General features: G+C 37.2%; 1 protein-coding gene across 27 annotated transcripts in view; it reads left to right on the forward strand.

Moving 5' to 3' along the window:
* Positions 1 to 26,431, forward strand: part of R3HCC1L (R3H domain and coiled-coil containing 1 like) — a 107,162-nt gene that overhangs the window by 67,010 nt on the left and 13,721 nt on the right. For 12 of the 27 annotated variants that reach the window (XM_009245689.4, XM_054521717.2, XM_024253173.3 and 9 more), the window contains one exon: positions 6,418 to 8,213. In XM_009245689.4, the coding sequence (XP_009243964.2) occupies positions 6,432 to 8,213 (1,782 nt within the window). In that variant the 5' untranslated portion in view covers positions 6,418 to 6,431. 27 annotated transcript variants of the gene reach the window in all.

Here is a 26,431-nt window from a genome sequence, read left to right on the forward strand (position 1 = left end):
TGTTTTCTAGAAAAGAAAGCAGAATGGGACACATGTTATGCTATGTCTGGTAAAGGAACTATATGACTTTGTCAGAGAGACAGCTTTCTTTCCTTTGTTTTATAAGTGAGACACTGGAAAGATGATAGTTGCCTTCAGCCTTGATTTTGCAAAAGTTAGGAAATGTTTTTTGGATGGATATTTTCTTTACTGACCAATGACTATGAAAGATGAGATTTTGTTTTTTTTTTTAAAAAACAAGAGACGGGGTCTCACTACCTTGCCCAAGCTGGAGTGTAGTGGTTGTTCATCCACAGGCACAGTCATAGCACACTGCAGCCTTGAACTCCTGGCCTCAAGCTGTCCTCCCACCTCAGCCTTCCAAGAGCTCGGATTACAGGCGCATGCCTCTGGCTGAGATTTTAACATTAAATTTTAATTTAGTGAATCTTAGCGTTTGTAGTAAGCTAAGATAAATGATTTACTTTTGCTTTCAGAAAAACTCCAAGGCCTGACTGGTAAATATGGAGGGACCCCTCAAGTTGGAAAATCATCTGTTTTGCAACCATCACAGTAAAGATGGAATCAGAGAAGAATAATCAAATTTAGGATGCTACCTGGTTTTGATGAGGAAGCAGAAAATTTGCATGCTTTTAAAGTGATACCCCACACACCGCTTATTAATTGCAAAGGAGAAAATACATAGTAATTATACAGTAGAAAAATTGGACAATACTTGGACTGGATGATCAAAGTTAAGAGCATCACTGAAGGACAGGTGGAAATCATGTGCCTAAAGATGTGATGCCCTGAGGACACATCACCACCATGAAGTGTTCTGGCTGAAAATGTGTAACCTCAGTCTCATCATGGGAAGACATCAGACAAACCTTACATAAGGAGCATTCTCTTAAAAAATAGAGTGGGGGCCAGGCGCGGTGGCTCATGCTTGTAATCCCAGCACTTTGGGAGCCTGAGGCGGGCGGAACACAAGGTCAGGAGTTCGAGACCAGCCTGGCCAATATGGTGAAACCCTGTCTCTACTAAAAATATAAAAATGAGCCGGGCGTGGTGGCAGGCGCCTGTAGTCCCAGCTACTCACTCGGGAGACTGAGGCAGGAGAATCACTTGAACCTGCGAGGCGGAGGTTACAGTGAGCTGAGATTGTGCCACTGCACTCCAGCCTGGGTGACAGAGTAAGACTCCGTCACAGAAAAAAAAAAAATAGAGTGGGGAGGGGAGCTGTTCTCCCAAAATGTCAATGTCATAAATGACAGCTTTCACTGTGGAGGTGTTCTAGAATGTCGGAGGCTTAAGACACCTGGCAATTAAAGGCACTACCTGACCCTAACTGGATCCTGTATGGAAAGGGAAATATTCTATAAAGGACATTACAGGATCGCTTGGCAAAATTGGATTACTTATGTTAAATGAAAGTATTATATTAGTGTTAAATATGCTGACATTGATAACTGTATTGTGGCTGTGTAAGAGAATATCCCTATTTATAGGAAATATAGTATACTTTGAAGTATTTAGGGCAAAGGGCCATGATGTCTGTAATTTGCCCTCAAAAACATTCAGGAAAAAAACTGCATGTATGTGTATGTAAAGAGAAGAAGAGGAGGAGGAATATGCATGATTGCAAATGATAAATGAAGTGAAATATTAACCATAGGTGAATATGGGTAAACGGTATAAGGGTACTATTTGTATTATTTTTACTTTTGTAACATCTATAGGTATGAAATTATTCCCAAATGTTAAGACAATATATATAGTTTAGCTATGGTGCATTCTGATGAACTAACAAATACAGAATTTGTTCTAGAAGAATGAATAGTTAGTATGCCTATTAGGCAGTTTCTCTCAAATATCAGATGTCTCATGTGAGTCTTCGGTAAATACTGGATTAAATCAATTCATGGTTGAATTACCCAGTGAGTGCCTTAAGTGCCAGTACTCAGTTGTTGATTGAAGAGGGGTCCATATGTTTTAGATACCAAATATGGGACAAAAAGCATTGACGTTCTGTTGTGAAAATATGAAAACCCAATTTATTTTGTGCTTGTTCAATTTCTCATGAAGATGCATCAGAGAGGTACTTAAAGGAAGTTACCAATATTTTCTCTCAGGGAGCCGTGGAAACTGTAGAAGCAATTGGACAGATGCTCAGGTATGATCCCAGTGTTCAACAGTATAATATAAAAAAATGATTTGGCCTAAAATATTTTAAAGGCATGTGTTAGCAATTGACTGACCTCCATTATGAAGGAATCCGAATTTTTATCCCCTTTAGAAAGTGTGATTTTTGAACAGAGTGCATGCTGATGGTCCTTCAAGCATAAATTAGCTGTAAAATGCACCCCAAATAATGGATTCTTTCCAGTTAAGAAGCAAATTAGATGGTTAAAAAGCACTTAGAGCATTGTGAAAAAGTTAAAACTGTGTTAAAAGAGAGAAAATAATCGGCCCGGCACGGTGGCTTACACCTGTAATCCCAGCACTTTGGGAGGCCGAGGTGGGCAGATCACCTGAGGTTGGGAGTTTGAGACCAGCCTGACCAACATAGAGAAACCATGTCTCTACTAAAAATACAAAATTAGCCGGGCATGGTGGTGGGCACCTGTAATCCCAGCTGCTTGGGAGGCTGAGGCAGGAGAATAGCCTGAACCCAGGAGGCAGAGGTTGCGGTGAGCCAAGATCGTGCCATTGCACTCCAGCCTGGGCAACAAGAGCAAAACTCCGTCTCAAAAAAAAAAAAAGAGAGAGAGAGAAGATCAAGTGCTATTAGTAAATAGCAAGTAGCAGGATAGGAAAAGTTTAATCCAAGGTACATTTTAAAAAATTGTATGGCAGGCAGCCCCACTCCCAATGTGAAAAGCAATTCTTGCCTATAGTTGCAAAAGAAATTCATAAAAATGCAACAAGGCTTTAAATTAAATTGGCAATATAGTGTTCTCCTCTTTTCCACGGTTTTGCTTTCCATGGTTTCAGTTCCTGTGGTCATCCATGTATGAAAATATTGCATACTATAATATACTTTGAGAGACCACGTTCACGTAACTTTTATATATTATATATAACAATATTACATATTGTTATACTTGTTCTGTTTTATTGTTATTGTTAATCTTTTCCTGTGCCTAATTTATAAATTAAAATTTATCATAGTTATGTATGTATAGTAAAAGACAATATATATGGGGTTTGGTACTATCCATGGTCCAGGCATCCATTGGGGGGGATCTTGGTACATATCCGCTGCAGATAAGAGTGGGGACTACTGTATCTTGACAGTCCACAAGAATGGGGTTGCTTCTCCTTTTTTGTGTCTGTGAGTTATGAAAAAATGGGCATAGTGGTGGATTGGAGTATCTCCTACTGGCCTGAAACCTGATTGTTAAAATTTTAGGAATTCTGCAAACTGATTGTTAAACACAGCTATTATTAAAAACTAAAGAACATAGGCTATTAAAATTACATTTTAAAAGCTAATAAATACTTCAAACTCATCACTTCCTAATTATTTTACTACATTTTATTATAATCTATGCTTTTCAAGTTATTTATGTAGGTATATTGTACCTCTGGTTGAAATAATAGAATGGTGTGCTTTTGTACATTTTTTTCCCCAACTCTGTTGATGTCACAGTGATAACTAGAAATTAGCTATGGGAAGAATGTTTACACTACAGAGATTGTCAAATGCCATAAATAGGGCTTGATTTATTATTTCTTGATTGTCTAGACTTAAAGTGATGGAGAAAATGCTGCTAATAAAAATGTATCATGCCTTTAGCTATTATATTGTAACTAAAAAAAAGTATATATTCTTCCATTATTAAAAAATGATTACTTCAGCTAAGAAGTCGCTCACATCATTGACATCAATGACATAAAGAAAAACATCAAGGAATACTACGAAGGACACTTGGAAAGCTGATTGCTGAATATTTGCCAGCACACTGCTGGTCATGGCACAATCGAAATCATTGCTTTGGTAGGAAATAGATAATAATATAAATTTATTCTGATTTTCAGCTACAGGAAATAGTATTATATGTGAGCATTATTTAAGAAAAAAAGGTTGAATTTGTAAAGTCATTAACTGTAGCACATAATAATTGTAAAGTAGATAATTTGAAGCCTTTGATAGGTCTATTGCAGATTAGAAATAGAATCATGGAATTTAGAGTTTCTCTAGTATATGTCAGTCATCCAGCCTTTATATAAATTCTGCTAGAGACAGAGCTCATTTCCTGATAATAACATTGGAGAAATCTAGAAGTAGAATACTTTCTTACTTGGAGCTAAATTTTGTTTTCCTTTTATTTCTAACAATTGGTTCTGGTACTGACTTCTGGAGAAACATAGAAACATAAACAAGAAATTATGTCTCTTTTATAGAGCAACTGATCTTTCAGGTATAAAGTTAGCTGTGGTTTTTCATTGAGACCTCTTTGGGCAAGAATTATACCTTCAGTTCTTTTAGCTCTACATTGTATGACATATTTTCTAGACTCTGTAATCTAAGAGAGTGTTACCTTTTTAAACATCACATCACTATTTTGGGGCTTTTATTGACCTTGTGAACGAAATAAAAGCCTTTAGATCTTTCTTTATGCAAATTGTACAAAAGTCACGTCTTCTGTCTTCTGTTCGATTGTTTAAAAAAAAAAAAAACCTCCAAAAGAGATCCTTGTGTTTACTGCTTTAAACCTTCATATTGCTTTCAGCACAGCATTTCAGATTATAGAAATGATACTGAATTTTAATTTTATAATTTTTGGTATTTATTCTGTCATTTTTGTGTCAGTTGCAGACTTGATAAGCACTCGGTGTTTGTTGTTTACATCTAAATTATTGTATAAAATGTTGAATTTCAAAGGGCTATGTAATCCTCCTTTAACTAATCTCTAAATTCATTTCTACCTATTATTATTATTTTTTGTTTAATCTTTTGTGAGTCCACTTACCAGTTTTGCTAAGTAATTCCCATTTCATCATTTTATATCCAGAAGTTCATTGTGATATATTTTGTCAGATGTTTTACTTACTGTAATCCAGGCGTGCTATGTCTCTGGTATCCCTTCCTATGAAACACACTTCAGTACTTCTGTCTTTGAAAATTAGGCATTTTTTGAAAAATCCTGGCATGCCTAAATGTTAAGGTCATATTCTTCCTCAAATGGAAGATATAAAATACATGAAGAATGTTGGGCTAGATGTTAACTAAGATACCAAAAGAGAAAAGGAACAAGATAATCACTGGAGATACTTGATGATCAGGGCCACGGTATTACTTGGGCTGAAAGGAAAATAACCTGTGCCATGAGAATAGAGCTTTTTCACCGAGGAAGTATTCTGGACCAGGTGAAATTTTAGGGATCTGGAATAGAGTGGACAGGATGTGTTAGCCTTTTTTCCTCTCTGCCTTCTCATTATCTCCTTCTTTTGAAATGTATGTTGTGAAATGTTAACAGTGTGTGCATCTGCGTGTATGTGAGTGTTCTCTGTTGTGTATAGCACCTCCTTATTCTCTTTGTCCTGAACAAACTTATCCCTACTTCATAGCACTATTTTGAAAATTAAAAGAATAATTCAATATGAAATTCCCTAGCACATTTTCTTGTATTTAGCAGATAGTAGATAAAGGTTTGTTTAACTTTTGTTATATTTCTTCTTGTTAAATTCCATTGAGCAACCATGGTGGAGGTTGTCAGGGAGTTACTAGAGTGAATTGTCTCATCACAGTTTCCTTGGTCTTCTATCCTCCTTCATCCTAGCTAGATCTTGTTTTATTACTGCTGGAAGCAAGGGAAATTGATAGCAAGTCACTTGACTAAATGGTATTAATAGAATAATACTTTTCTCTTTTTCACTACTTTCTCTTTTCTAAGAAATCTTAGATCAAAAGCAACATCTTCTGGAAAGCATTCTCTGATAAGTCATTTCATTTTCTAGCCAACATTCAAGTTACTCTCAGAAATCACTTTATGTATGTATATATTTATGTTGAACAACAACAACAACAAAAAATTAAAGGAAAAAAAAAGGCTGGGCACAGTGGTTCATGCCTGTCATCCCAGCACTTTGGGAGACCAAGGTGGGTGGATTGCCTTAAGCTCAGCCTGGGCATGAGACCAGCCTAGGCAACATGATGAAACCCGGTCTCTACCAGAAATACAAAAACAAACAAACAAAACCACAAAGCCAGGCATGGTGGCATGTATCTGTGGTCCTAGCTACTCAGGAGGCAGAGGTGTAAAGATCGCTTGAGCCTGGGAGGGCAGAGGTTATAGTGAGCTGAGGTTGCTCCACTGCACTCTAGCCTGGGTGACAGAGTGAGACTCTGTCTCGAAAAGAAAAAAGAAAATCTTTTGGTTCAATACATTGTAATTAGTGTCTGATAATTAAATCATTCTTCTCTTGCAGATTGTGGTGGTGCCATGCAGCAAGAAGCAGAGAGATGCAGAGTTCGAGCCAGAAGGCCTGACATGGCACTTTATGTACCTAAAGCTCGTAGGGGTGCAGTACTCCTTAAGACAGGTGATGAAGAAGAAAGCTGTGGTTCACCTAACTATGTGGTGAAAGAAAAGCAAAAAGAAAGTTCTCTCTCCCAAAAAGAAGTCTTCAGAGACAAACCAGAGGCTCGAAGACTAAGTATCAATCCTGATAGAAAGGAGCATAATTGTAGACAAGGAAAGAAATCTTCAACAAAATTAAGAATGGACACATGCCTTCAAAAAACAAATAGAGTTTGTTCTAAGAGAGGAACCACTGAATCCAAAGAAGTATTATCCCAAGGACAACAGCAGGGAGCCCCAAATGCTGGGGTTATAACTAATGCACCTTTACAGAAACATTTTAAACCAAAGAAGGTGGAGTGTTTGGAAGTTGACACAGATGTGACAGGACATGAGAGGATACTTCTTTCACAGGCCTGTTCAGAAATCAGTGAGGCTCAAGTTCCAAGCAAACCATTCCAAAATGTGGAATTCTGTGACTTCAGTAGGCATGAACCTGATGGGGAAACATTTGAAGACAAAGATTTGGAAGGCAGAATTGAAACTGATACCAAGGTTTTGGAGATACTATATGAGTTTCCTAGAGTTTTTAGTTCTGTCATGAAACCTGAGAATATGATTGTACCAATAAAACTAAGCTCTGATTCTGAAACTATACAACAAAGCATGCAAACATCAGATGGAATATTGAAGCCCAGCAGCGGAGGCATCACCACTACTTCTGTTCCTGGAAGTCCAGATGGTGTTTTTGATCAAACTTGCGTAGATTTTGAAGTTGAGAATGTAGGTGGTATAGCCAATAGTACAGGTTTCATCTTAGATCAGAAAGATACAGATTCCATTCCTGAAACTATGGGTCACATCTCTCTGTCAGAGAGCACAAATGACACTGTTAGTCCAGTAATGATTAGAGAATGTGAGAAGAATGACAGCACTGCTGATGAGTTACATGTAAAGCATGAACCTCCTGATACAGCTGTCCTTGCTCATGAAACACATAGAGATAATGGATTTAAGAATGAAGGTGACATTACCAATAGAGCATGTATGATGGACACTACAGGTATGTCCTGTAGTGATCATGTAACTGTTGATAGCCCTTATGTAGTTGCAGTTAGAATAGCTGATGAGACCTCTATTAATACACGAAGTTTCTCAAAGTTTATAGGAATGAGTACAGATGCAACCCCTCTTCATGTAGCTAGAAGTGGAAATGACACTAAAAATTTCAGCAACCTGACTGCTTGCTCAGATATTTATGCTGAGAGTATTTCATCTCGTTTTACAGAGTCAACAGGAAAGTTGATAGAGAGCTTGTCAGATTGTGCTTCCTCCTTACCTATAAAAAAGATTGCTGATAGTAATTATAACACTCTTTTGGACTCTGAACTCAGTATGTTAAATGGGACAAAAGTTCTTTTAGACAGTGCCGTGGCCATTGATCTGGGTAGTACTGGTGATACAACAGAAGCATTGCACGAGCTAAGAACTGCCGAAGAGTTCAAAACAAAAGAGCAAGATGACTCAGAGAATATAGAATTTGGTGTATCTTTTCCTGATAGGGAATCATTGTCTATGGAAACATCCATCGAACCAAAAGCAACTGAAACTTCTCACACAGAGGGAATTACTGCCGCTGAGGAGAGCTGGGAGTCTATGTTTAACGACGATGGTGACTGCCTGGATCCACGTCTTCTACAAGAGGTATGTTTAATTGAAATTGCTTGATGCTTAGACAGTTTATAAATTAGGATTTCAGTGGTAATTTTGATAGACAGTGATGCACATTCACTGATATTTAAGAGTTCCTGCAATAAACTAATAGGCTTGTAGATTAAGAAGAGAATATCTGATAGATCTTTAAAAAATAAAATATACAGAATTGAGCTATATCTATAATAGCTAAGCCCTGAGAGATTTTATTGCATAAAGACGAATTTAATGGATTTTAGCTATCTGTTGAGGAAATACAAAGGAAAACTTCTTCAAAAAGGTTTTTCTATGTTGACAAGGTATCTTTTACATGGGCCTATTTAAGGGAAGGAGAATAATTTATTACTATTGTTATTTATATTTTATTTTCTAGTGGATGTTGGAGTGTTAGACACTGTAGAGGGAAGGAAGTAGAGAAAGGAAGGGTAAAATACAAGAAAGTAGCATTGTTTTTTAAGGAGTTTATACTGGGTTAAATTGAAGAATGAATTACCCATTTAGCATAAATAGAAGATGTAAGTGAATAATGATATGCTGGCCAATTAGAATTCATAAGTAAATGTTAGATTTGAGGCATCTTAGAAATTACTCAGTTTAGTCTTTTTGTTTTCTTAATTTAAATGTTTACTCTGTATCCAACATTTAAATTCCTTACCATAAATAAGAATCACTGGTTTTAAGTAGTAGAACACTCCCTCTTTCCTTCCCTATAGTGGGTTCACATAACTTTTGCCTGGAAGGGAAAACATTATTTTCCTATAAGAGCACCAGTTTTATAAATGAGGAAGTTGAAGCTCAGTGGTCACACCTTTAGGAAAGGCAGAATCAGGATTTCAGTCTAGTTCTGTCTTAATCCAATGTTTATGTTCTTTCTATGAGACTATTTCCTCACCTAAAGAATTTCTTTTGAGACATTCCAAAGACCCTTTTGAATACTAAGTGATGAGTCTTTTGTTTCTGAGAATTAAGCTAGAAGTATAGAAAAATTATCACATGCCTGTAAAAGAGCCACATAATACTGAAGAGGGCGGTCCATTGGACAGAACTGACTTTCCAATACCAAGCAATCCCACCTCGTTCGTGGGAGCTGTTTGCACAGAAAGAATTTCCCTGTACCACAAACGAGCACATCCTGTCAGGTCAGGAAACACTATACCTTAAACATTCCTTAGAACAAAATATAGAGCGGAGAATATCTATGAATGAGCATCCATGAGCCCCGTGAATTACATGCAAAATTGTATGTACGTATGTGTGTTTTTTCATAGCTTTCATCAGATTCTCAAAGGCAGTGATTTCCAAAGTATGGTCCCTAGACCAGCAGCATGAGTATCACCTAGGAACTTGTTAGAAATGCAAATTATTTAGCCCAGCAAACTGTCTATTTACAACTTTTTCAGGGGATTCTGATGCACATAAAGCCTAAGAACCCTGCTCAAAGGTAATACACTTAAATCTATATCAGAATGTAAGTGGGGAACTACAAATGACTGTCAGCCCATAATTAGAAAAATACTGTTCAGTAGAGGTTTGAGATCCAAATCAGGTTAAGAAATAATAAGGTGGGAAGCTAGGTGAATATAGAGATGTTATTAAGAATTAAAGCATTGAGAGAAGGCTTTAGTCTGAGAAAAGAAACTGTTCGCAAGAGTTGGTGAAAGGACTGCATGAGGAATAGAGAGCACATGAACATGGAAGAGGGATGAACAGCTTCCTCCAAAAGAAGAGCATGGCTCTCATGGCCTTTTACACATGGTGTAGTACTCAGTAAATATTTATCCAATGGATGGAGTTGATAGGGCAGAGTTGGGGGCTCTGTCTTTTTAGGGTGGCCTCCAGGGGCTTTCAAAACATCAGGGGCTGGAACTTGGACTCGGTGGGGTAGCTTATGGATATAGCTTGTGTATTGGAAGAGGGGGAGTTCAGGTGTACAACTCAGTTTTTCAGGTCTTTCCAGTGTTTAGAGTAGGTGTAAAATAATTTAGGCAACAACTCAGTATTTTGAGGAGCATAGTAACATAAAGAGGACATTGGGATGACCTAAAGCTGGGATTGGGAGGAAAACAGAGAATATAGTATTTTAAGCTGAAGATGGACAGTGTCTGGGTGTTGTGTTTGGCTTATGTTTGGAGGTACTTGGAAGAGAGTAGGGTCTGTGTTGAGGAATGAGCATAACTGAGAGCAGGAAGGAGGGAAATGGATTGAGAATGCAAGTAGCAGATCCAACTCCAAAACTATGGGCTCCTCTGCTTTGGGTTTTAGAAAATGGAATAATGATAATGTTATTAAAAGATGTCACAAATCCAGCAACATTAATAGCCCTTTGATGACTTCTGGTTTATTATTTTTATTTCTCCAAACATACTTTATTAAGTGCTAAAGCAGAGTGAGTGCCTGCCTTCCTTGAAAACTTTCCAACTGAAGGTTTTTGGCTATCATCCCAGCTGGCCTGTTTCTTGATTGATAACAGCTAGACATATGGAGGTATGTCTAATACTTCTAATAGTCAGGTATGCTGTAGAGCAAGGTGTGACAGCCATTGGCTTGTGAAGCAATTTCCTGTGACATTTGAACCTCTAAAACTGCCTCAGGGGGTTAGAGTATAAGTAGGTCATTATTGAGCTCCCAGAACTGCAACTCTTGATGAGTCTCCAAGAATCACACTTAGTCTCCTAAAGCCACGGTATGGAATGCCCAGAAATTTAAGGTGGTAGTTGATGAAGGAGACGATATTGGCATGACTTTTTTTAGCCCTCTGAATTCTTGGTAGAAGAACACAGGAGTTATTGTTCATTAGAAAATACTATCATAGCCGTACTGCCATCTGTACTGATCATCAAATCTATTGGTAGGAGGATTAATGGGATACCAAGAACATAACATTGATGTTGATAGATACCAGCATCTGTCACCTTCATTGTCATTTCTGGCACTGATTTGAATTTTTAGGTAGGGGTAAATATTTAAGTAGGTATCTCCTAAATTTTTTAAGAATTTGAGGCCTTCCTTTGGTTGCAGAAGTCCACTAATATTATACCACCATATTCTATAATAGTATGTAGACCATAATGGGTAAGAGAAGAGTAAAAGGAATACCATCCTTTCCCACCCATCTTACTTCTCTGTGTGTGCTAACTTACATTGTTATACTGTCTCTGTCTCCCTATAGTCTTTTGCAAAAATGGTGTCCATGTTAAGTGGAAAACCCAAAACTGAAAGGAAAAATTTATAATCCAGTCACTAAAAGCAAATTGTGTAACATACAAAGAGAGGAAAGCCCTTCATATCCCAACCCCTCGAGGCCTCATAAATAGTTGGTAGCCCATCACCTTTCAGTTAAATAGCAAATACTGAACACTTAGAGTTTGATAAACTATAAATCCCTAATAGCTAGATATATGTTGTTATCACCACTATGTTAAAGGCACTGTGCTGGATGCCATCTTTTGCTCTGAAGTTGTTCATGTTTTATTTGGAGAGACAGTATGTAACTATGTGACTAGTCCCACAGCAATCTGCAGGGAAATTAATATAAAACAACCTTATAACAGATGTACTAAAACTGTATTTCATTGCCTGATAAGTGACACAGAATATGACTTCAAAAGGAGATTAGAGGGATAGGACGGGGGAAAAAGAACAAAAGGGGATTAGATCCCCCAGTGCTAGACTGGTTGATGCAGTTTCATGTTGGTGAGGCTATAGAATTAAACAAGAGATTATAGTTCCCACTTTTACTATGCTGTTCTGTTTCTAATTTCTGTTTTCTATTCTATTTTTTAAAAATGTATTTTTGAGTAGTTTTAGATTTATTTAAAAAATTGAACAGAGTACAGAGTTCCCTTGTACCCCCTCACCTGTCTAGTTCTAATTTTTTTCACAGTATCTTTTAATAGTTCTAGCTCATTTTAACAGATTTATAATTCATATTTTATAAAAATGTCTGAATTGACATGTTATTGACTGCCTAAGTGGGGATTTATAGACTCACTTTCCAGATGCTGTATATTCTAATGCAGTCAGTTGGGACATCCAGTGAAGAATCTGAGTGAATTATGTACTCTGTTTTTATTGTTCAGTCCATTAGTGAATGATGACTAGATCTCTGGTCCATACAGAAAGAGGGAACATTAAGTAGATTCCATCACTCATAGTTTTTGTTTTTGTAACCAGGTGACTCCTAAAATTAAAAATCTCCCTTCTGAGCTCTGTTATATTTGTTGCATAACATTTTTTCCTCAGAATCAGCATAGAAGCCAGCAGCATTTTAATTTCTGATCCTCTTTCAAAACTGGAGAAAGGTGAACAGTTCTGGGCCTGTATTGTCAGTACAAGGAAGCTTTTATTTGAGAATTCTTGTCTGAAGATTCAGATTCCTAGTGTACCTTGCTCTGTCCTTGGCAGTGCTTGTTTCAGTGAATTCCATGAGATACGGCATGTATGGTTAGGGCATTTTTTAATTTGTCAGGGTATATATATAGTAAATCATAAAATCTTAAATTGATTTTCTTCAATGAAAGTGAGTTAACAAGCAGTTAAGTGGAAGAGAAAAACAGAAATGAAGAGCTTGAATAACCTCACCTACATAATTGAGAATTGATTATATGTAATTCTATGTAAATAGATTTTTGAAGCAACTGTAGTAATTTTACACCACCAACTTGTGCCCAAATCTTGTTGTCCTTGTCCCTGAAACCCCCAGTGCCTCTCATTTAAATTTGTTATACCTGTAACTGTAAAGTGGTTTATTATGTTTAGTTGTGTTTAATTAAAAGTACCCATGAAAATGTTCTTATTCCTGTCTTCCAAGATGAGCCAGAATTTATATTATAGTCCTTGACATATAAGGACTCAGAGCTAGAGCTTTATCCTGTCTTAGAGATAGAACTGCACAAGTCATTTTTTAAAAGTGTAATGTTAGCATTTAAAATCATTTCTGAAAATAAGTCTCATTAGTTCCACAAGACTATCAACTCCTTAAACATTGATTTAGCAGTCTAGTCTAGCTCTAGTCTAGTCTAGCCTACAATCTAGTCTGGCCCCTTCTTATTTTATAGATAAGGTAACTAAGGCCGAGAAGGGTTGTAGCTAAAGTAAGTTCATGCCAGAGTTGGCGTTAGAATCTGTGCTTCCTGGTTTCTAGCCCTGTGCTCTTTCCATGACATTAAGCCTTTGTCTCTACCTGACGGGTCTCAGCCAGTCAACAGATATTGAACGAATATTCTGTGCCCAGCGCTGATCTTAGTGATGTTGGGGGTAAAAGAGAAGGATAACAATATTTAAACAGTGTACAGTCTTGTAGAATAATGAGACTTATTTATTCTCAGGAATGACTAGAAAAAAAGTATTCTATTTAAATGAATTGGAAATGCCTTTGTGAAATATACCATTATTTTATTACTAAGATAGAAAAAACTTTGACACAGTGCTTTTCCCTTAGAATTTTAATTTTATACATATTGAAACAACTCTCCTAAGTAGACATAAATTTTTTTATCATATTTCATCTTCATACATAAAAAATGTAGTAAAATAAATTGTTTAAGATTTTCCTAATACTTCACGTTCACAATCCAACTCTTTCTAATAATTTGTTGATTCAGCCACTGATACTGATGCTTTTCTATTCAGGCATCCATTTTGCCATTAAGAACTTTGATGATGCAGCATTTCTTAAAAGAATACATAAAAGAACCAAAAATCTTTGTTGCAGGATTCTTAAGACACCTTTGCACTTGTATAGAGCTGTTCTGATATTTAGAATTTTCCTCCACATTATTGACCACCCTTTCTGCCAGTTTTGGTATTGGTGCTTGTGATACACATGTGCGGGAAGCAATAACAATATGTTGATTGTGATGCGTCCTAATGTCAGTGATGTTAAAATGTGAAAAAAAGGATGTATCTTAGAATTGATGAAATGTATATATCCAACTACTAAGTGTTAGGAAATAATAATATAGGAAAGGAAAGATCGCCAAATTGGAGTAAATTGGGAAAGAAGCATCAAGAGGAGTTAAAGATTGAAGCTGGATCTTGGGAGAAGAAGAAACATGAGCAGAAAAAGCATTCCAGGTTGTGAGAACAGCTTGTGAAAAACAGAATCAGAATCAAGTCCTAAGTTTGTCACTATCAGAAGTTTAGATGATTTATTTTGAAATTTTGTTTTCTTTTTATAATTTATTCTGAATTTTCTTCATGATTTATTAACCAGAGCAATTAAAGTTTATTGGTAAAGGGAAAGAAAAAAGTATCAATTTTTTCCCCCAATTTTAGAGTGCCATTTAGAATCATTTAAAAAATATATGTTCTTACCTTAGCAGGGTAGCTCACACCTGTAATCCCAGCACTTTGTGAGGCCAAGGCAGGTGCATCGCTTGAGTTCAGGAGTTTGAGACCAGCCTAGGCAACATGGCGAAACCTCATCTCCACAAAAAATACAAAACTTAGCCGGGTGTAGTGGCATGTGCCTGTGGTCCCAGCTACTGGGGAGGGTGAGGTGGAAAGATCGCTTGAGCCCAGGAGGCAGACACTGCAGTGAGCCAAGTCATACCCCTGCACTTCAGCCTGGGCAACAGAATGAGACCCTGTCTCAACATACATATATTTGTTGTTGTATAAATCAAATAAGTCTTGGGTTTTTTTGTTCGTCTGTTTTTTAGGTGGTGGAGGTTGAGACAGAGTCTCACTTTGTTGCCCAGGCTAGAGTGCAGTGGCATGATCTTAGCTCACTGTAGCCTCAAACTCCTGGGCTCAAGCAATTCTGCTGCCTCACCCTCCCGAGTAGCTGGGACCACAGGTGTATGCCACCACGCCTGTCTAATTTTTTAAAAAATTGTTTTTTGTAGAGGAGGGCTCTTGTTGTGTTGCCTAGGCTGGTCTTGATCTTTCGGCCTCAAGTGATCATCTCACCTCAGCCCCCCAAAGTGTTGGGATTACAAGTATGACCCACCAGACCCAGCCTAGAATAAGTCTTGTTAAGCATGCATTTGGACAAAATAATTAACTTGAAGCATGTGCATTTTATTCATTCTATAAATATATATTGACTGCCTAGTTTGCAAGATAATATGTTCAGTGGGGGAATATAGGAATAAATATGACATGTCAGTTATAGTTGAATTTAAAACCAAAATGTTGGTAAGGAAATTGAAACTCCATCCTTCCTTTCCAGCCTTATTTACTAGAATAAAGTTATTAGTTTGCTAGGGCTGTCATAACAGAGTTTTATAGTTTCAGGTCTTATGTTTAAGTCATTAATTCATTTTGAGTTGGTTTTTGTATATAGTAAGAGATAGGAATCTAGCTTCATTCTTCTGCATATAGACATCCAGTTTTTTCAGCACCATTTATTGAAGAGGGTGTGCTTTCCTCAATGTTCTTGGTGCCTTTGTCGAAAATCAGTTGGCTGTAAATGCGTGAACAGAATAGGGTTCTCTATTCTGTTCCATGGTTCTGTATGCCTGTTTTTATACCAATACCATGCTGTTTTGGTCACTACAGCTTTACAGCATTTTTTGAAATCAGGTAGTGTGATACCTCCAGATTTATTCTTTTTGCTCAGTATTGCTTTGACTATTCTTTGTCTTTTGTGGTTCCATTCAAATTTTAATATTGTTTTTTCTATTTCTATGAAGAATTGTCATTGGTATTTTGATAGGGATTGCATTGAATCTTTAGATTGCTTTAGGCAGTATGGTCATTTTAACAGTATTAATTATTCCAGTTCATAAGCATGAGATGTCTTCCGATTTGTTTGTGTTCTCTCCAGTTTTCTTTCATCAGTGTTTTATAGTTTTCCTGGTAGAGGGCTTTCACGAAACTCCTTTGTCAGATTTACGCCTAGGTATTTTATTTCATTTTTTGTATTTATTATAAATGGGATTTCTTTCTTGATTTTTTTTTTTCAACTAGTGCGCTATTGGTGTACAGAAATGCTGAGTTATATTGGCTGACTTTGTATCTGGTAATTTACTGAATTTCTTTATCAGTTCTGAGAGTTTTTAGTGGAGTCATTAGATTTTTCTATAAGATCATTTCATCTTCAAAGAGATACAGTTTGACTTCCTCTTTTCCAATTTGGCAGCTCTTTATTTCTCTTGCCTGTTGCTCTGACTAGGACTTCAAGTACTACGATGAATAAGAGTGGTGAATGTGGACATTGTTGTTTTGTTCCCGTTCTAGAGGAAAAGTGGAAAGCTTTTCCCATTCATCATAATGTTAGGTGTGAGTTTGTCATATATAGCCTTTATTATGTTGAGGTATGTTTCTTCTATTTCTAATTTGTTGAGGGTTTTTATCTTGAAGGGATGTTGAACTTTATCAAGTGCTTTTTCTGTATCTGTTGAGATGTTTATATGGGTTTTGACCTTCATTCTGTTGATGTAATGTATCACATTTTTTACAAAAATCTTCAACAAAATACTAGCAAACCAAATTCAACATAAAAAAAAAAGATACCATGATCAAGTGGGGTTTATTCTAGGAATGCAAGGATGATTCAACATATGCAAGTCATATGATGATTTGACCATGGTTAGTCTAGCTGGTGTTTTATTGATTTTGGTTTTTGTATTAAAAAAAGCTTTTGTTTCATTGATACTTTGTATTTTCTTAGTCTCTCATTTAGTTCCAATGTTATCTTTATTAAGTCTTTTACTAATGTTGGGTTTGGTTTGTTATTGCTTTTCTAATTCTTCGAGGTGCTTCATTAGGTTGTGCTGATGAGAATGTATTCTGCAGTTGTTGGATAAAGTGTTCCAGTAATGTCTGTTAGGTCCATTTGGTTTACAGTGCAGTGTAAATCCAGTGTTTCTCTGTTGATTTTCTATCTAGATGATCTGTCCAATGCTGAGAGTGGGATGTTGAAGCCCCCAGCTATTATTGTATTGGAGTCTATTTCTTCCTTTAGATCTAATAGTATTTGCTTTATATATCTGGGTGCTCTTGTGTTGGGTGCGTATATATTTACAATGTTATGTCATCTTACTGAGTTGATCGCTTTATCATAGACTTTTTTTTTTTTTTGGAAACTCTGTCTCCCAGGCTGGAGTGCAGTGGCATGGTCTCAGCTCACTGCACCCTCCTCCACCTTCTGGGTTCAAGCGATTCTTCTGCCCCAGCCTCCTGAGTAGCTGGGATTATAGACGCATGCTGTTATGCTCAGCTAATTTTTGTATTTTTAGTAGAGACAGGGTTTCACCATGTTGGCCAGGCTGGTCTTGATCTCCTGGCCTCAAGTGATCCACCTGCCTTGGCCTCCCAGGCCCAGCCAGGCCTTTTTAAAGTTGTTGACTTAAAATCTGTTTTATCTTATATAACTACCCCTGCTTTGCTTTTGGTTTCTGTTTGTGTGGAATATATTTTTTCATCCTTTTACTTCCAGGCAATATGTGTCTATAGGTGAAGTGTTTCTTGTAGGCAGCATATAGTTGGGTCATGTTTATTAATGTGTTCAGCCAAATTATATCTTTTAAGTGGAGAATTTAACCTGTGTACATTCATGGTTATTATTGATAGGTAAGGACTTATTGCTGTCATTTTATTGTTTTCTGTATCTTTTGTGTCTTTCTTCCTATCTTATTTATCTTTGCAGTTTGATGGTTTTCTGTGGTGGTAACATTTGACTTCTTTCTCTCATTTGTGTCTGTTCTGCCAGTGAGCTTTATGCTTTCATGTGTTTTTATGGTGGTAGATAGCATCCTTTCACTTCCACGTGTAAGATTTCCTTAAGCATTTCTTGTAGGTCTAGTCTCATGATAATGAATTCCCTGTTTTTGCTTGTCTGGGAACAACTTTATTGTTGTTCCCATCTGATGGGAATCCCTTCTATATATCCCATCTATGTAACTTGAAGGTTTTCTCTTGCTGTTTTTTAGAATTCTTAGTCTTTGACTTTTGACAGTTTGACTACAGTGTGCCTTGGAGAAGACATTTTTGGGTTGAATCTGTTTGGGAATCTTTGAGTTTCCTATATTTGGATGTGTGTATCTCTTGCAAGACTTGGGACATTTTCAGCTGTTATTTCATTAAATAGGTTTTTTGTGCCTTTAGCCATCTCTTCTCCAGAACTCCCAAAATTTAAATATTTGTCACTTTGTGATGTCCCTCATTTCACGTAGGCTTTCTTTATTCTGTTTATTTATTTTCTGACAGGGTTATTTCAGAGGGTCTGTCTTTTAAGTTCAGAAATTCTTTCTTCTGCTTGATCTAGTCTACTATTGACCTCAATTGTATTTTTTGTTTCATTCATTGAATTCTTCAGTTCAGGATTGATTTAGTTCTTCTTTATGAACTCTCCGTTGAATTTCTCATTGAGGTCATGAATTGTTTGTCTGATTCCCTTGTATTATTTATCTATGTTTTCTTGTATTTCACTGATCTTCTTTAATATTTTTGAATTCTTTGTTAGGCATTTCATAGATTTATTTTTCATTGAATAATTACTATGTTCTTTTGGAGGTGTTATGTTTCCTTGATTTTTTATGTTTCTTGTGTTCTTTCATTCATATCTGTGCATCTAGTATAATAGTCACTTCTTCAAATTTTATGGATTGGCTTTCTTAGGGAAAATACTTTTCCTATAGATATATCTATTCTTTTGGTTGGGTCAGGCACTTTGGTTTTGATTCTGGGTTGGTACAGTAGCATAGTTTCTGTATGATTTCTTGGGCTGTAATCAGTCATTTGTGTCTGTGAGTTTTTCAATGGGTTAGGCTGTGGTGGTTAGTGGAAGCTGTAGTAGAACTTTGCTGGGGATGAGGACACCAGGTAGAGGCCAGTCCTTGGACAACAGCAGGCTGAGTGTGCTGATCCTTAGGGCTTCAGGCAAAGTTCTGTGCACCAAAGGTAGTGAGTCTGGACAGGCTGATCCTTAGGCCTCCAGGCATTTTACTTGGGTGCCAGCAGTGGCAACAGTGTGCTGGGTGAGCATATGGGTGCTTGGGCTCCTGGGCAATGTGTTTTGGTGATGGTAGGAGCAGCAGTGGGCTATCCCTCTGGCTCCAAAGCAGCACGCAGAGTAATTATGCAGGTGGGGGGTTGGGGCGGGTCAATCTCCAGGCTCCCTGATGTTGCACTTGAATGCAGGCTGTGGCGAGTGGGGCAGGCTAATCCCTAGCCCTCAGACAGCGTGCTTGGGTGCCACTCGTGGTAGCAGCGGAAAGCTGTGTAGGCTCATTCTTAGGCCCCAGGAAGGTGGGCACGAGTGACAGGTGGGCAGGTCTGCTTTCAGGTTCCCCTCATGGTGTGTGTGGGTGCCAGTGGCAGCAGCTAGGAGGGGCATAATGTAGCATATATTTTTTTGTCTGTGGGGAATAATTGGCATGTGACTTCAGAATTTCTTGTTTTTTCCTTTTATATATTGAAGAACTAAGTATTAGATAAACAGAAAACAAAAAATAAAAACTCAGTGATGCATGCCTTGTTGATCTTGTGCTCTCTCCCCTATCCTTTTATCCCTCTGCAAATAGGCATCAGGGCAATAACATCATTACTAGTTGGGTAATAGTTTATAGACTTGTTTTCAAGACCAGACTGCTAGGCCCTAAGTGTCTTCAAACCCTCTATTTTGGGAAGTTAATTTTAATTTAGTTGAATGGTTTTGTAGAAGCTAGTTGTGCATATGAAGGAATACTCACATATCATTTATGCTTTATAAATAGCAACACAGACCACTATTTAAGATCCTAAAAATATTTGTGATTCATAACTCAAAATTGTTTTCTCTGAATCATTTGTAAACTTTCCCTTGGTCTATAATAGATAGATCAGAATGAATGAAATTCTAAACCTCTACCCTCTGTTTTTTCTCTATCAGACATTCTTAGCCCTAATAAAAAATATTATGAAGGTTTCATATTGACTTTATAGGAGGGATTGCCCAAATACATGTGATTCTTAAGGTAAATGTTTTTGTTGTCTACAGTAGAAATACAATGCAAGTCACAAATGTGAACCACATGTATGGTTTTGAATTTTCTAGTAGCCATATTAGAAAACTAATAACAGGTAAAATTAATAATATATTTTAACCTAATATGTTCAAAATATTTTAACATGTAATCGGTATAAAAAATTATTAATGACATATACTTTTTTTTGTATTAAGTCTTGAAATCTGTGGGATATTTTATACTTACAGCATATCTCAATTTGAACTAGCCACATTTTACTTCTTACATAGCCATATGTGACAGGCAGCTACTGTATTGGACAGTCCAGGCCTACTGCAGAAGTACGTAATCAGTACATCAGATTGTAGAGCTTTTTCTTAAAGCTTCCCATACTGCCATGTCTCATTGCTCTGAGTCAGTGGTCCTACCTCCCCATCCCTCTTCACAGCCTTTTTTTGCCTCACTTCCATCTTCATCCCATGTTATCCTCTCTTTGACACTTTCTCCCTTTTATGCCACAAATCCTCTCCTTCTTTCTGTCAAGTTCTCTTGCATGTTTTGCTGAGATTCTTAGGAAAGAAAGTTCCATTAACAGTATGATATCCTACCTCCACAAAAAAATGTGTTACTGGGGAAATGTAAGTTGATCCCAACAATGTCAGTACCCTGGGGGAAATGAAGTTCTTCCTCCTCTAGGAAAAGTTAGGAATCTCTGATGATAGTGGATTCTGAGTGATACAGGAAGAACTGATCAGAAGTATGTAACTTGTAGCCTTTGTTTGTTTCATGAAATGTAGAATAAGAATTAAGTTTTTTGCTATTATTAGCACTGTTTTTAATCAGTGTCAGAAGCCAAATGTTTAATAGGTACCTCGGAAATGAGATATAAGTATACAAGTTTAGCTTTGCTGACTAGGTTAGAGCAAAGGAGCATAATCAGACTTTCTTGCCAGACTATCCTGTCATTATTTCCTTCCTTTTTATAACTTTTTTTTTTTTTTTTTTTTGTACAAAGTCTTGCTCGGTAACCCAGGTTGGAGTGTAGTGGCACAGTCTTGGCTCACTGCAGCCTCAACCTCCCAGACTCAAGCTATCCTCCGGCCTCAGCGCTCCCACCCCAAGTAGCTGGGATTACAGGTGTGTGCCACCATGCCCGGCTAATGTTTTGTATTTTTTGTAGAGGCAGGGTTTTGCCATGTTGCCCAGGCTGGTCTTGAACTCAAGCAGTTTGTCTGCCTGGGCCTCCCAAAGTGCTGGGATTACAGGTCTGTGCCACCATGCCTGGCCTATAACATTTCTTAGGATTTATATTTCTAAGATATTTTATGATTTGCATTGTATCTTTGACAGTGTATTATTTAGCCCAAATTTATAAATGTACAAACATGCAGTTCCTTGTTTTGTTTGGGTTTTGCAAAGTAACTCAAAGTCAGTGCAGAAAATGAAGAAAACAATTTTACCATAACCTCAAAAAGAATAAAACATTTAGGAATACATTTAACAAAAGAGGTATAAAACTTATACTCTGAAAACTATAAAACATTGTTGGAAGAAATTAAGGACTTAGAGAAATGGAAAGACATCCCATGTTTATCTACTGGAGAACTTAATATTATTCAGATATTTCCTAAGTTGATTTACATATTCAGTGCAATCCCAGCTGCCTGGTTGGCAGAAAATTTTTTGCAGAAATTGACAAGCAGATCCTCAAATTCTCTGGAAATGCAAAGTGCCCTAAATAATCAAAAGTGATTTTGAAAAGAACAAAGTTGGAGGACTCAGGCTTTCTAGTAAGCTTCTTGATTTCAAAGAGTACTATAGAGCTACAGTAACCAAAACAGTGTGGCACTGGCATAAGGATTGACTTGCAGGTTAGTGCAGATTCCTTTTGTCCCTGGCCTCTGAGTTATTCCAAACTGTTAACACCAATCTACTCTAGACGTTTAAGAATTTATTAAAGTTTAGCTGATATCTTCTTGCCCACTTATGTGGTGATCACTTCTCCCAGTGGTCTGCCAAAGGCAAAACAGTTTATGTATTCTGTTTCTCTTTGGGAGAGACTTGTCATTGTATGGATTTTAAGATAAGCAGTTTCCCTTGTTATCTTACAAACTCAGCTCTCTGGTAAACTCAAGAAAAGTTATGATTTTATAGATCAGCTGGTCTTTTCTCTTGTTACAGTGGGAAGAACATTCTCTTCTGCTTTCTACATCCTAAGCAGGGTGGAACTAATATGGTGTTTGGCATGTAACAGACAGCACTTGGTTAAAATTTGTTTAAAGTGGGTTGAATTTACTGAATACTTATGTGCCAAGCAGTATGCTAAGCACTTACCATATCATCTCCTTTGGTCCATGCACTTATCTATGAAGTATAGGTACTGTTATTATTCCCATGTTTTACATGTAAAACTGAGGCTTAGTAGAGAAAAGGAACAGGAGGCACAGGAATAAATAATAATTTTTATTGATATTATCCAAATCACCTTCCTCCTTCTCCCAATAAAACTCTTGAATCCATTTTTCAACTTCTGCAACGAAAGGAGATATATATTCCTGGCATTACAAGTTCTTATTTTCCTCATTTGATGGGAAAAGAGACACAGTATTAAAACCAGAGAAAGCTTGAAGGGACCTGGTTGAACTTTTGATTAACAGAGAGAGAGAGAAAAAAAAAAATTAAGGATCTAGTGGCTTTGGGTCATCAGCAGTATCTGGCTTTTTTTTTTTTTTTTAATTATACTTAAAGTTCTAGGGTACATGTGCACAACATGCAGGTTTGTTACATATGTATTCATGTGCCATGTTGGTGTGCTGCACCCATTAACTCATCATTTACATTAGGTATATCTCCTAATGCTATCCCTCCCTCCCTCCCCCCACCCCACAACAGGCCCCAGTGTGTGATGTCCCCCTTCCTGTGTCCAAGTGTTCTCATTGTTCAATTCCCACCTATGAGTGAGAACATGCGATGTTTGGTTTTTGGTCCTTGCAATAGTTTGCTGAGAATGATGGTTTCCAGCTTCATCCGTGTCCCTACAAAGGACATGAACTCATCCTTTTTATGGCTGCATAGTATTCCATGGTGTATATTTGCCACATTTTCTTAATCCAGTCTATCATTATTGGACATTTGGGTTGGTTCCAAGTCTTTGCTATTGTGAATAGTGCCGCATTAAACATATGTGTGCATGTGTCTTTACAGTAGCATGATTTGTAATCCTTTGGGTATATACCCAGTAATGGGATCGCTGGGTGAAATGGTAATTCTAGTTCTAGATCCTTGAGGAATCGCCACACTGTCTTCCACAATGGTTGAACCAATTTACACTTCCACCAACAGTGTAAAAGCGTTCCTATTTCTCCACATCCTCTCCAGCATCTGTTGTTTCCTGACTTTTTAATGATCGCCATTCTAACTGGCGTGAGATGGTATCTCATTGTGGTTTTGATTTGCATTTCTCTGATGACCAGTGATGATGAGCATTTTTTCATGTGTCTTTTGGCTGCATAGTTGTCTTCTTTTGAGAAGTGTCTGTTCATATCCTTTGCCCACTTTTTGATGGGGTTGTTTGTTTTTTTCTTGTAAATTTGTTTAAGTTCTTTGTAGATTCTGGATATTAGCCCTTTGTCAGATGAGTAGATTGCAAAAATTTTCTCCTATTCTGTAGGTTGCCTGTTCACTCTGCTGGTAGTTTCTTTTGCTGTGCAGAAGATCTTTAGTTTAATTAGATCCCATTTGTCAATTTTGGCTTTTGTTGCCATTGCTTTTGGTGTTTTAGACATGAAGTCCTTGCCTATCCCTGTGTCCTGAATGGTATTGCCTAGGTTTTCTTCTAGGGTTTTTATGGTTTTAGGTCTAACATTTAAGTCTTTAATCCATCTTGAATAAATTTTTGTGTAAGGTGTAAGGAAGGGATCCAGTTTCAGCTTTCTACATATGGCTAGCCAGTTTTCCCAGCACCATTTGTTAAATAGGGAATCCTTTCCCCATTTCTTGTTTTTGTCAGGTTTGTCAAAGATCAGATAGTTGTAGATGTGTGGTATTATTTCTGAGGGCTCTGTTCTGTTCCATTGGTCTGTATCTCTGTTTTGGTACCAGTACCATGCTGTTTTGGTTACTGTAGCCTTGTAATGTAGTTTGAAGTCAGGTAGTGTGATGCCTCCAGCTTTGTTCTTTTGGCTTAGAATTGACTTGGCGATGCGGGCTCTTTTTTGGTTCCATATGAACTTTAAAGTAGTTTTTTCCAATTCTGTGAAGAAAGTCATTGGTAGCTTGATGCGGATGGCATTGAATCTGTAAATTACCTTGGGGCAGTATGGCCATTTTCACGATATTGATTCTTCCTATCCATGAGCATGGAATGTTCTTCCATTTGTTTGTATCCTCTTTTATTTCGTTGAGCAGTGGTTTGTAGTTCTCCTTGAAGAGGTCCTTCACATCCCTTGTAAGTTGGATTCCTAGATATTTTATTCTCTTTGAAGCAATTGTGAATGGTAGTTCACTCATGATTTGGCTCTCTGTCTGTTATTGGTGTATAAGAATGCTTGTGATTTTTGCACATTGATTTTGTATCCTGAGATTTTGCTGAAGTTGCCTGTCAGCTTAAGGAGATTTTGGGCTGGGACGATGGGGTTTTCTAGATATACAATCATGTCATCTGCAAACAGGGACAATTTGACTTCCTCTTTTCCTAATTGAATACCCTTTATTTCTTTCTCCTGCCTGATTGCCCTGGCCAGAACTTCCAACACTATGTTGAATAGGAGTGGTGAGAGAGGACATCCCTGTCTTGTGCCAGTTTTCAAAGGGAATGCATCCAGTTTTTGCCCATTCAGTATGATATTGGCTGTGGGTTTGTCATAAATAGCTCTTATTATTTTGAGATACGTCCCATCAATACCTAATTTATTGAGAGTTTTTAGCATGAAGGGCTGTTGAATTTTGTCAAAGGCCTTTTCTGCATCTATTGAGATAATCATGTGGTTTTTGTTGTTGGTTCTGTTTATATGCTGGATTACATTTATTGATTTGCGTATGTTGAATCAGCCTTGCATCCCAGGCATGAAGCCCACTTGATCATGGTGGATAAGCTTTTTGATGTGCTGCTGGATTCTGTTTGCCAGTATTTTACTGAGGATTTTTGCATCGATGTTCATCAGGGATATTGGTCTAAAATTCTCTTTTTTGTTGTGTCTCTGCCAGGCTTTGGTATCAGGATGATACTGGCCTCATAAAATGAGTTAGGGAGGATTCCCTCTTTTTCTGTTGATTGGAATAGTTTCAGAAGGAATGGTACCAGCTCCTCCTTGTACCTCTGGTAGAATTCAGCTGTGAATCCGTCTGGTCCTGGACTTTTTTTGGTTGGTAAGCTATTAATTATTGCCTCAATTTCAGAGCCTGTTATTGGTCTATTCAGAGATTCAGCTTCTTCCTGGCTTAGTCTTGGGAGAAGTGTATGTGTCAAGGAATTTATCCATTTCTTCTAGATTTTCTGGTTTATTTGCGTAGAGGTGTTTATAGTATTCTCTGATGGTAGTTTGTATTTCTGTGGGATTGGTGGTGATATCCCCTTTATCATTTTTTTTTGCATCTATTTGATTCTTCTCTCTTTTCTTCTTTATTAGTCTTGCTAGTGGTCTATCAATTTTGTTGATCTTTTCAGAAAACCAGCTCCTGGATTCATTGATTTTTTGAAGGGTTTTTTGTGTCTCTATCTCCTTCAGTTCTGCTCTGATCTTAGTTAGTTATTTCTTGCCTTCTGCTAGCTTTTGAATGTGTTTGCTCTTGCTCCTCTAGTTCTTTTAATTGTGATGTTAGGGTGTCAATTTTAGATCTTTCCTGCTTTCTCTTGTGGGCATTTAGTGCTATAAATTTCCCTCTACATAAGCAGTGTCTAGGTTTTATAACAGGTGAATGACAGAATGACTGTCATGGCTTTGCTGCCACTTTCTACTTTCCCGTTTTCTTTCTTTTGCTTCCAGTGTGAAGTTCAGCTTTTTTTATAGGACGGTAGAATTTTAATTTGTTACCTCTTTTATTAATTCCTTCACTAGCCTGCTATATGCGCATTCCTTAAGGTAGGTCTCATGCTAAGGACATTAAGTATAACTACTTGTACCACTTAATTTGTCTTAACAAATGCCTTTGTAAGCTGTCTCCTCACCCTTTAATACATTCAACAAAAAGTGAAGTAAAAAAGTTTTTTTGAATTTTCTTTAAAAACTTTTTTTCATTTTTGTTCACTTCCAGAAAAGAAACTATGAGCCTGGTCAGTAAGCTCAATTAAAACAAATATTATTAATTAATCTCTTC

This window comes from Pongo abelii, chromosome 8, assembly GCF_028885655.2.
Source record: "Pongo abelii isolate AG06213 chromosome 8, NHGRI_mPonAbe1-v2.0_pri, whole genome shotgun sequence".
Lineage (NCBI taxonomy): Eukaryota > Metazoa > Chordata > Mammalia > Primates > Hominidae > Pongo > Pongo abelii.